The sequence below is a fragment of the Ailuropoda melanoleuca genome, chromosome 2, assembly GCF_002007445.2.
Source record: "Ailuropoda melanoleuca isolate Jingjing chromosome 2, ASM200744v2, whole genome shotgun sequence".
Taxonomy (NCBI): domain Eukaryota; kingdom Metazoa; phylum Chordata; class Mammalia; order Carnivora; family Ursidae; genus Ailuropoda; species Ailuropoda melanoleuca.
The window spans coordinates 167099540-167112040 of record NC_048219.1 but is presented as its reverse complement, the minus strand read 5'-3'; the positions used below and the strand labels follow the sequence as shown (position 1 = coordinate 167112040).

Here is a 12501-nt window from a genome sequence, read left to right as displayed (position 1 = left end):
CCAGCTCAACTCAGGGGACCGGCTGAAAAAGGTGTCCCCTACTCCTCCGCCATCTTAACCTCCTCCCCACATAATTTTCATCAATTTTTTCTTATTTTTTATATATGTACCTATCATTTTAACAGTTATAGCAATTCTGTTTTGTTATAATCACATTTAGATTTCACCAAATTAAATGCTCATTGCTAACCCTTTTCACCATTTCTCCATTTTATAAATTCTTCATTTTTATTTTTATTTTAGTTTTTAAGATTTTATTTATTCATTTGTCAGAGAGAGCACAAGCAGGGGTAGCGGCAGACAGAGGGAGAAGCAGGCTCTCTGCTGAACGAGGAGTCTGATGCGGTACTCGATCCCAGGACCCTGGGATCATGACCGGAGTTGAAGGCAGATGCTTAACTGACTGAGCCACCCAGGCGTCCCATAAATTCTTCATTTTTAAAGATATTTTAGGGTCACCTGGGTGTCTCAATCAGTTAAGTGTCTCTGCCTTCAGCTCCGGTCATGATCTCTGGGTCCTGGGATTGAGCCCCACATCGGGCTCCCTGATCACTGGGGAGTCTGCTTTACCCTCCCACCTGCCCCTGCCCCTCCCCCTCCCCCTGCTTGTGCTTTCTTTCTCTCTCTCTCTGACAAATAAATAAAATCTTTTTAAAAAACTTAAAAAAAATAAAGACATTTTACTTGTATGGATTGTGGCTTCAAATAATTTAGTTTTTTTGTTTTGTTTTATTTGTTCTGGGAGGCATTTGTGTGTGCTGTATTCCTGATCCTTGCATAGTTAAAAGACCTTTCCAGATACTCAGCCTTTCTCGTATGTCATATCTCATTGATTCTAAGAAGCACCTGTTCATATTTTCACATCTCTGAAATTATTTCTGAAATCTGAATTTTTTATGTATTTGAATATTGATTTGAAACAGTTTACTTTGTAGCTCTTTTTCTTAAATAGAGGTATATAAAATAATGGTGTACTTTTCAAATTATGGTGTCTTCAACGGATGAAATATGGTAAGACGGGCGCCTGGGTGGCTCAGTCAGTTAAGCATCCGATTCTTGGTTTTGGCTGAGGTCATGATCTTGGGATTGTGAGTTCCAGCCCCATGCTGAGCTCTGCACTCGTTGGGGAGTTGGCTTGAGGATTCTCTCTCACCCTCTCCCTCTTGCCCTCCCCCCACTCATGTGCACTCTTTCTCTCTCTCAAATAAATAAATCTTTTTAAAAATATGGTAAGATAATTCCAAATTATTAGGTTACCATAAAATAATTTTTATCTATAAGGTTGAGAAAGATCAGAAATTTAATAACAGTGTGCTGAGTTGCAGTGAAAAAGCACTTTCCTCCATTACCGGTGGGCATAAAAATCAGTACAATCGCTATTGAGGACAGTTTAGGAAAATGAAAAATTTTAAATGCATATACCTTTGATTCAGCCAATATATTTACAGGATTTTATCTTATAGGTGAACTTGCTTGTATTTTAAATAATACATATATGTTTATTCTTATTTTTTATTCAACATGGTTTAATAATATTCCAGAAAGAATCTATCCATCAATAGACCATTTTAGTAAATTATAATACATCCATTAAATGGAATGTTAAATATCCATTAAAATTATATTCCGCTAACTAGAAAATTCCATGTCATATTCTTTTTCTTTTTCTTTCTTTTTTTTTTTTTTTTTAAGATTTTAGGTATTAGAGAGAGAGTGAGAGAGCACAAGCAGGGGGGGCAGCAGGGGGAGAGGGGGAAGCAGTCTTCCTTCTGAGCAAGGAGCCTGATGTGGGGCTCAATCCCAGGACCCAGGAATTATGACCTGAGCCAAAGGCAGATGCTTAATGGACTGAGCCACCCAGGCGCCCCCATGTCATATTCTTTTTCACTTCACATTGTACATAGTACTCACTTTTATACATTGTCTAATGTTACTGAGGAGATGTCTGAGGCCAGCATAAATTATTTAATTTGTAGGTGACCCTATTTCTTCTAGATGCTAAAAGCGTCGTTTTTTATCCTTAAAATTTGGTAACACTCCCTAATATATCTTAAATCTTGATCATTTCCAGTTAATTTTTCCTGATATATGACAAGACCTTTCAGTTTTTCACCTCTATATCCTTGAATATTTTGGCTGTTCGATATTGTTTGTCTGAGAATATCATATTAGATTTCAATTGTTTCTCTTACAACTCTATCATCTTTGTTCTGACTACTTTGTTAGAATCGAACCACCTTTATTTTGTCATGTTCATTCTGAAGGATTTCCCCTGGGTTGTCATCCATATTATTAACTTGGTTTTCTGAAGTAGCTTGTCTACTTGGAGTTGTTTCTAATATGATTTCAAGTACGGTGGTAGTTTTTCTCTTTTTTTCTTTTTATCTTTTGTTTCTTTCAGCTCTTTTTAAGAATCTATTTTATGGAGTTCTGTTTGATTGATGCAAAACAGTTTTTCTTTAAAATTCTATTTTATGAAGCAGTTCTTCAAATGTGTGGTTTTTTTTCTCTTTTCCACATTATGATCCCTCCTCCTTTTATGCAGTCTGACTTTTTTATGTTATTTATTGTTGAAAAGTTGTGTTCTGGCCTGCTCTTTGCCCAAGAATGGCATAAGCCTTTGGAATAACTGCCTTAGAGGCTGAGACAGGAGTTTGAACACATTGTCCTGATCTCTCTTCTTCTTCTTTTTTTTTTTTTTTTTAAGATTTTATTTATTTATTTGACAGAGACAGTCAACGAGAGAGGGAACACAAGCAGGGGGAGGGGGAGAGGAAGAAGCAGGTTCCTAGGGGAGAGCAGGGAGCCCATGCGGAGCTAGATCCCAGGACCCCGGTATCATGCCCTGAGCCGAAGGCAGATGCTTAACAACAAGCCACCCAGGCGCCCCGTGATCTCTTTTCTTTAAACTGGCTGCTTGGTGACACAGTTGTCATATGCTCTCTTCAAGCAGGTTCCCACAGCATATGTTAAACTTTCATTCCAGAGACAGATCAAAGCTGATATATATCTGATTGATCTACTTTTGTCTGCTGTGCAGGGTTGACCACTAGCTTACTATTTTTGTTTCTCTGCAGCAGTGTTTTGGCTCCTGGCAAAGAAAATAAAAAGTGTTATGGCAACTGTAAGTTTTAGGGAGCCCAGTACATGATACCTGGCTCTTATTGTTCCCTCCTGAGATTGGAACCAATTCAGATGTGATAAAAGGAGCTTAAGCAGGTGGAGATAAAATATCAGCTTTATTGTTGAGAGAGCTGTTGGAAGATATGTATGGTATAGGTAGTCGGCTTTTTTTTTTTTAAGATTTTATTTATTTTTTTATTTGAGAGAGAGAGAGAGAGAAGCAGACTCCCGGCTGAGCAGAGAGCTCGACGTGGGACTTGATCCCAGGGTCCTGAGATCATGACCTGAGCTGTAGGCAGACCCTTAACCAATTGAGCCACCCAGGCGCCCATATAGGTGGTCTTCGAATACGTTTGTTCCCCAGCCCAGATCTGGATTAGCCCACCCAAGGAAAACTTTGGGTCTTTGTAATAGACATGCTTACCTAAGTTTTTTGGTAAATTAGCTTAAAAAAATGTGAACCAGGGGCGCCTGGGTGGCACAGCAGTTAGGCGTCTGCTTTCGGCTCAGGGCGTGATCCCGGTGTTATGGGATCGAGCCCCACATCAGGCTCCTCTGCCATGAGCCTGCTTCTTCCTCTCCCACTCCCCCTGCTTGTGTTCCCTCTCTCGCTGGCTGTCTCTATCTCTGTCGAATAAATAAAAATAAAATCTTAAAAAAAAAATGTGAACCAATTGTGAATTTGGCAGCCAGGTTTCTCACTTAAGGGGTAAAGGGGCAAGATGCTAGAAAGACTTATGGAAACTCTGTCCTTATGGAAACTAGAAGAAAAGAAACATCCCCACCTTAAACATCATGATCTCTTCTTTAGTAGTCTTCTTTGCTAGATAAGGAGATAGGTACCAAGTAGAATGTTTTCTGCTTCCTCCATAAGTCTAGCTGCTATGCCTTTAAGGACTCATGTTTTCAAGTTAGTGATTGATTATTGGATTCTTTCTTCAGGACCTACTCAGTTTGCCAAAACTGAATCTGCTTGAGATTAGAGGAGATGCATGGCAGATTTGGACATCCTCTAAATATGATGTAAACCTCATTGTATCTGAGATTTATTCATTGGCATCAGTGCGGTCAGATGTGGCTATTTTGCACAGGGGTTTCCTTCTCTAATTTTGATTCTGTTTTGGTCAGTGAAAGGAAGTATGCAAACATGCTTGCGTTTCCTCCTTTTTCCCCAACGCTGTTAACCTTTAAAACTGTTGTTCATCTAACAGATGAACATATTTTTCTTTCATTTGTACTTCTTGAGTTACAAAAGAGATTAAATAACATTTTCGTGTGTTCATTGGATCTTTGAAGTTCTTTTGTGAATTGTCTATTCTTTTTTTGTTCTTATCTTTCACATGGTGAGTTTGTCTTTTCACTTAGGAGTTCTCTAATTTAAAAATAATGGGGCATCTGGGTGGCTCAGTCAGTTAAGTGTCTGCCTTCCGCTTGGGTCATGATCCCAGGGTCCTGAGATTGAGCTCTGCATCGGGCTCCCTGCTTAGCGGGAGTCTGCTTTTCCCTCTGTGCTGTCTCTCTTTCTCTAAAGTAAATAAATAAAATCTTAAAAAAAAATAAAATAAAAAATGAAAATATTAACTTTTTCTTATGTATATCTTACTTTGCCCAGTTATTTCTTTTCAAAATTTGCTTATGGTCCATTTGTTATATAAATTTAAATTTTTTATTATGTACTACATGATTTCTGTGCTGGTATCACATTAGAAAGATTTCTGACCCCAAATTTATCAAACATTCTGTATTTTCACATGGTATTGTTAAAACCTTTAAATTTTGGACCATCCTTATATTGACTAAGAATCAAACACTTTTTTTTGAACAGATAGTTAATTGTCCCAACAATGAGTTATTGAATAGTATATCCCTTTCCTACTGATTTAGAAATGCTATATTCATTGTAGTGGGCTGAATGTGACCCCCAAAGACAGCCGGTGCTAATTGTTGCAATCTGTGAATGTCATCTCGTGTGGTAAAGTTTTACAGATGTGATTGAGTTATGGATCTTGAGATAAGGTGATTCTGGATTACCTGGGAGGGTTCTAAATGCTATCACAAGTGTCCTTATTTTAGAGAGAGGCAGAGGGCAGTTAAACACATACACAGAGGAGAAGGCAAGGGGAAGTCAGAGGCAGAGAGTGGGGTTATGTTGCCACTAGCCAGGAACTCCCAGCAGCCACCAGAACCTGGAAGAGAGAAGGAAGTACCTCCCCTAAAGCCTCCCAGAGAATGCAGCCCGGCTAATAACTCGATTTTATACTTATGACCTCCAGATCTCAGAGAATAAACTTTTGTTTTAAGCAACCAAGTTTGTGGTGATTTGTCACAGCAACCACAGGAAATTAATACAGTGATCATATACCACTTTCTTTTACATTTTTTGGTCTCTTTGTGAATTTTATCTTCATTTATTCCACCGTGTATCTGTCCTGGTACCAGTACCATTCTGTTTTAACTAGTAAGGTTCACATTCAGATTTATTTTTTTAAAATAATTATTTTATTAAAGATGTATAGGGCTTTTAACAAATATTCAAGGATTATAATGTATAAAAGCAGCCTTCCCATTCCTGCTCCAGTTCTGATCTCCAGTGGCACCTACCTTCAACCTCTCTATTTCCCCTGGTATGGCCCCCCCATACTTCTAAATTTTAAGTTTATATGCAGATTTTTAAAAGATTTTATTTTTAAGTAATCTCTACACCCACCATGAGGCTCAAACTTTGAGCCCTGAGATTAAGAGTCGCACACTCTACCGACTAAGCCAGCCAGGCACCCCTATATGCTGATTTTTCATTTATTGATATAAGGAATTAGCTACCTTAAATGGCAGATGAGGACTTAAATACCCTTCACCACCACTATCACCACCTGTCCTCCCCCAGTATAGATATATTACGGTTTTTATTACATCCAATAAGTGTTTATGTCATTGTGAACAATTGAGGTGTTTTTGGTTTTGTTTTTGTTTTTAGATTTTACTTATTCATTTGAATGAGAGAGAGAGAGCATAAGCAGGGGGAAGGTCAGAGGAAGAAGCAGACTCCCCATTGAGCAGGGAGCCTGACTCGGGGCTGACCTGAGCCAAAGGCAGACGATTAACCATCTACGCCACCCAGGCGCCCACCTAGAGGTCTCTTTTCTAGAGTCCATCTTCCTGCTTAAATTTGAGCTGCTTGTTTCATTTTTTTTTTAAGATTTTATTTTTAAGTAATCTCTACACCCTATGTGGGGCTGAAACTCACAATCCCAAGATCAAGAGTTACATGCTGTACAACTGAGCCAGCCAGGTGCCTCTGAGCTACTTGTTCTATGCAGCTCTCATCCTGAGCCTTTCCTTCATTCTCGTCTGGGTTGGATTTTGGTCTTTTATATTGCATTGCTACTTTTGGAAATCTCTTTTTCTGACTCCCAATACTTTGTACATAATCTACTTTTTCTCTTAAAACTTCTAGGATCTTTTTACACCCAGTTTCCTGAAAGTTCACGATGGTGCATTTTTGGAGTAAATCTCTTTTTGGATGGAGATTTGGGTTCTTCAGTTACTTTTCAACCCTTTTATTAAATTAAAAAATATATATATCAGCTATCTGGGGCTCCTGGGTGGCTCAGATGGTTGAGCGTCTGCCTTTGGCTCAGGTCATGATCCCACGGTCCTGAGATTGAGCCCCGCATCTGGCTTCTGGCTCAGTGGGGAGTCGTCTTCTCCCTCTCCCTCTGCCTCCCCTGCTCATGCTCTCTCTGTCTCTGTATCTGTCTCAAATGAATAAATAAAATCTTAAAAAAATATCAGCTATCTTTTCCTCAAGTGTCCTTATTCTTTTTTAAAGATTTATTTATTTGAGAGAGAGAAAGGGAGTTGAGCAGGGGGAGGGGCAGAGAGAGAGGGAGACAGTATCTCAAGCGGAACTCCATGCTGAGTTCAGAGATCACTGTGGGGCTCAGTCTCACAACCCTGAGATCATGACCTGAGCTGAAACCAAGAGTTAGACGCTCAGTGCACTGTGCCACCCAGAGACCGCTTTCTTATTCTTTTATTATTCCTCTTTGAGATTATTAGTTAGAGGGTTGTGTTTTGTTTTGTTTCTATATTGTCTTAATTTCCACCAGCTATTTTCTTTTTTGTATTTGTTGGTTTAGGTCAGAGGTCTTTGTTGATGGACACTTCCCTCAGCTATCTGTTGACCTTTGGTTTTCCATATGTATTTAAGAGGAAGACTATAACAAAACTAATCAGAAGTTTCGTATGTATGAATGAGCTTGTCAACTGGTGAATTTTGCTTTTCAGTAAATAGGCAAAGATTCATCCTTTTATAATGTCCAAATGACATGCTTCTTTTCTCTGGAGTTTTTAATTCTTTCCAGAGCAAAAAATGTTACAGTCTTTTCTGAGAAATGGAAAGGTGTTTGTGTGTGTGTATGTGTGTGTGTGAGAGAGAGAGAGAGAGAGTAAGAGAGAGAATGCTTTGCTACTAGTGAGCAAAGAATGGGAAAAGCGCTTGACATTCAACAATTCTGTATGTAGACTTTCACTTTATCATTTTGTTTTCAGGCCAAGTCTTCTGCTGTGTTGTCTTGCCCAAGTCCAGAACTTTCTTGATTCAATTTCTTCAACTCCCATTGAGTGACACAGATTAGAAAGGGGCCTCAGGGTCCAGCCAGCTGTATACAGACTTCAATGAATCCTTCTTCCACTTCCAAATGGTAAGTCTTTCAGATACTCTGTAAGGTAATTAACTCATTGCTTATTAGCATTCCTCTATTAGTTGCTTAGGGGACAACTTTCTCTCCAAAAATGTACTGAAGTCTCTCATCTGCTCTTGTCATTATACTTCCTCTCCTTGTACTTATGAGTTAATTGCTTACATTTTTGTTTTATACTTTTACTGTTATTTTAGTGGGGGGGGGAAGGAAAGCAGATAAGTGGATGGGGTCAAACTGCATTTTTAACAGGACACCCTGTTTTTTAATATCTGAATAACCTCTTCCAGGTTATTGCTCAATGTTGAGTTTAAAATTATGTCAATTAAATAAAAAAGAGTTTCAGGTTTTAAAAATTTACATCCTATATATTTTTGTTTATTTAGAGGCTATATGTAATCACTTCTCGGCCTTTTGGCTAAGATCAAGTGTATGTATAGGCTTTATGTAATAATTAGAAGAATGTCTTCTACTTGCTTTTTTTTTTCTTAAGTAAGCTCTGTGCCTAATGTGGGGCTTGAACTCACAACCCTGAGATCAAGAGTTACATGCTCTTGGGGCGCCTGGGTGGCACAGCGGTTAAGCGTCTGCCTTCGGCTCAGGGCGTGATCCCGGCGTCCTGGGATCGAGCCCCACGTGAGGCTCCTCCGCTATAAGCCTGCTTCTTCCTCTCCCACTCCTCCTGCCTGTGTTCCCTCTCTCTCTGGCTGTCTCTATCTCTGTCAAATAAATAAATAAAATCTTTAAAAAAAAAAAAAAGAAAAGAAAAAAATCTCCAAAGTTAAAAAAAAAAAAAACTTTAAAAAGAGTTACATGCTCTACCCAATAAGCCAGCCAGACATCCTATAACCTTATGATTGTCAAAGCAATTTTGCTTATGTTACCCCATTTGATCCTCATAATATGAGAGGCTGAGCACTTGGGAAGTTTGGGCATAGCAGAGGACTGGAAGAGTACTCTCCTGAAATATGCAGTAAAGTTGGAAATCTTCTTAAGTTTCATAGGAGATTAGCTTTAATATCTTTTTTTTTTAATTTTTTATTGTTAGTCACCATACAGTACATCCTTAGTTTTTGATGTAGTGTTCCATGATTCATTGTTTGTGTATAACACCCAGTGCTCCATGCAATATGTGCCCTCCTTAATACCCATCACCAGCCTATCCCAATCCCTCATCCCCCTCCCCTCTGAAGCCCTCAGTTTGTTTCCCAGAGTCCATAGTCTCTCATGGTTCATTCCCCCTTCTGTTTACCCCCTCTTTCTTCTTCCATCTCTTCTTCTACCGATCTTCCTACTTCTTATGTTCCATAAATGAATGAAACCATATGATAATTGTCTTTCTCTGCTTCACTTGTTTCACTTAGCGTTATCTCCTCCAGTCCCGTCCATGTTGCAGCAAATGTTGAGAAATTGTTCTTTTTGATAGCTGAGTAATATTCCATTGTATATATGGACCACATCTTCTTAATCCAGTCATCTGTTGAAGGGCATCTCGGCTCCTTCCATGATTTAGCTATTGTGGACAATGCTGCTATGAACATTGGGGTGCATATGGCCATTCTCTTCACTACGTCTGTATCTTTGGGGTAGATACCCAGTAGTGCAATTGCTGGATCATAGGGTAGCTCAATTTTTAACTTTTTAAGGGACCTCCACACTGTTTTCCAAAGTGGCTGTACCAACTTGCATTCCCACCAACAATGTAGGAGGGATCCCCTTTCTCCACATCCTCTCCAACATTTGTTGTTTCTTGTCTTGTACATTTTTGCCATTCTAACTGGCGTAAGGTGGTATCTCAATGTGGTTTTGATTTGAATTTCCCTAATGGCTAATGATTTTGAACATTTTTTCATGTGTCTGTTAGCCATTTGTATGTCTTCATTGGAAAAGTGTCTGTTCATATCTTCTGCCCATTTTATGATTTGTTTATTTGTTTCTCGTGTATTGAGTTTGAGAAGTTCTTTGTAGATCTTGGATACCAGTCCTTTATCTGTGGTGTCCTTTGCAAATATATTCTCCCATTCCGTGGGCTGTCTCTTAGTTTTTTTGACTGTTTCCTTGGCTNGTTCTTTATAGATCTTGGATACCAGTCTTTGTAGTGTCATTTGCAAATATCTTCTCCCATTCCATGGGCTGCTTCTTAGTTTTTTTGACTGTTTCATTGGCTGTGCAATAGCTTTTTATCTTGATGAAGTCCCACAAATTCATTTTTTCTTTTGTTTCTCTTGCCTTTGGAGATGTGTCATGAAAAANGTGAAAAAGGTTGCTCTGGCCGATGTCATAGAAGTTGTTGCCTATGTTCTCCTCTAGAATTTTGATGGATTCCTGTCTCACATTGAGGTCTTTCATCCATTTGGAGTTTATTTTTGTGTATGGTGTGAGAGAGTGGTCAAGTTTCATTCTTTTGCATGTAGCTGTCCAATTTTCCCAGCACCATTTATTGAAGAGACTGTCTTTTTTCCACCGGATGTTTTTTCCTGCTTTATCAAAGATTATCCTGCTTTGTCAAAGAGAGTCCATTTCTGGGTTCTCTGTTCTGTTCCATTGGTCTATGTGTATGTTTTTGTGCCAGTACCATGCTGTCTTTGTGATCACAGCTTTGTAGTACAGCTCGAAATCCGGCATTGTGATGCCCCCAGCTTTGTTTTTCCTTTTCAACAGTTCCTTGGAGATTCGGGGCCTTTTCTGGTTCCATACAAATTTAAGGACTATTTGTTCCAGTTCTTTGAAAAATGTCCTCGGTATTTTGATCGGGATAGCATTGAAAGTGTAGATTGCTCTGNATGGCACTGAAAGTGTAGATTGCTCTAGGAAGCATAGACATTTTAACTATGCTTATTCTTCTGATCCACGAATGTTTTTCCATCATTTTGTGTCTTCTTCAATGTCTTTCAAGAGTGATCTGTAGTTTCTAGGATATAGATCCTTTACCTCTCTGGTTAAATTAATTCCAAGATAACGATGATTTTTGGTGCTATTGTAAATGGAATGGACTCCCTAATTTCTCTTTCTTCAGTCTCATTGTTCATGTATAGAAATGCAACTGATTTCTGAGCATTGATTTTGTATCCTGCCACNTGCCACCTTACTGAATTGTTCTATAACTTCTAATAGTTTGGGAGTGGATTCCTTTGGGTAGGTTTTCCATATAGAATATCATGTCATCTGTGAAGAGAGTTTGACTTGTTCTTTGCCGATTTGAATACCTTTTATCCCTTTTTGTTGTCTGATTGCTGTTGCAAGGACTTCTAGTACTATGTTGAATAATAGTGGCGAGAGTGGGCATCCTTGTCGTGTTCCTGATCTTAAGGGAAAGGCTTCCAGCTTTTCCCCATTGAGAATAATGCTTGCAGTAGGCTTTTCATAGATGGCTTTTATGAGATTGAGAAATGTACCCTCTATTCCTACACTCTGAAGGGTTTTAATCAGGAAAGGATGCTGTATTTTGTCAAATGCTTTTTCNACTGAAGGGTTTTAATCAGGAAATGATACTGTATTTTGTCAAATGCTTTTTCTGCATCATTTGAGAGGATCATATGGTTCTCTTTTCTTGTTGATATGATCTGTCACACTGATTGATTTGCGAATGTTGAACCACCCTTGCATCCCAGGGATGAATCCCACTTGGTCATGATGGATAATCCTTTTAATGTACTGTTGGATNTCATGATGGATAATCCTTTTAATGTACTGTGGGATCCTATTAGCTAGGATCTTGTTGAGAATTTTGGTGTCCATATTCATCAGGGATATCGGTCTGTAATTCTCCTTTTTGATGGGGTCTTTTCCTGGTTTGGGCATCAAGGTAATACTGGCCTCATAGAATGAGTTTGGTAGTTTTCCTTCTGTTTCTATTTTTTTAAACAGCTTCAGGAGAATAGGTATTATTTCTTTTTTCACTGTTTGGTAGAATTCCCCAGGGAATCCGTCTGGCCCTGGATTCTTGTTTTTGGGAAGGTTTTTGATCACTGCTTCAATCGCTTCATAATTAATCGGTCTGTTTAAATAATCAGTTTCTTCCTGTTTCAGTCTTGGTAGTTTATAGGTTTCCAGGAAGGCCTCCATCTCTTCCAGATTGTTTAGTTTTTTGGCATATAGCTGTTGATAAAAGTTTCTAATANTTGTTGATAAAAGTTTCTAATGATCCTTCCTATTCATTGGTGTTGGTTGTGACCTCTCCCTTTTCATTCATAATTTTATTAATTTGGGTCCTTTCTCTATTCTTTTGAATAAGTCTTGCCAGTGGCTTATCGATCTTATTTATTCTTTCAAAGAACCAGCTTCTAGTTCTGTTGATCTGCTCTACTGTGCTGCTGGTTTCTAATTCATTGATCTCTGCTCTAATATTGATCAACTGCCTTCTCGTGCGTGGGTTAGGCCTATTCTTCTGTTCCAGCTCCAGCTTCTTGAGGTGAGAATATAAAAACTGCATTTTAGATTTTTTTTTATTCTTTTCAGTGAGGCTTGGATGGCTTTGTATTTTCCCCTTAGGACTGCCTTTGCAGTGTCCCATAGGTTTTGGACTGATATGTTTTTGTTTCATTGGTTTCCATAAATTGCTTAAGCTCATTTTTAATTCCCTGGTTTACCCAACCATTCTTAAGCAGGATGGTTCTTAGTTTCCAAGTGTTTGAGTTTCTTCCAAATTTTTCCTTGTGATTGAGTTCCAGTTTCAAAG

The 12501-nt window shown here is 38.7% G+C and overlaps 1 protein-coding gene and 1 pseudogene across 7 annotated transcripts in view; both read left to right on the top strand.

Annotated features, from left to right (window-relative positions):
* ICA1L (islet cell autoantigen 1 like) overlaps nucleotides 1-12501 on the top strand; it is a 74753-nt gene that overhangs the window by 7434 nt on the left and 54818 nt on the right. For 6 of the 7 annotated variants that reach the window (XM_034654979.1, XM_034654976.1, XM_002919126.4 and 3 more), the window contains exon 2: nucleotides 7675-7826. In XM_034654979.1, the coding sequence (XP_034510870.1) occupies nucleotides 7801-7826 (26 nt within the window). In that variant the 5' untranslated portion in view covers nucleotides 7675-7800. Of the gene's footprint in view, nucleotides 1-7674; nucleotides 7827-12501 lie in introns of those variants that run through there. The other variant, XM_034654978.1, reaches the window with a different exon arrangement.
* Nucleotides 8222-8398, top strand: LOC117801344 (annotated as a pseudogene).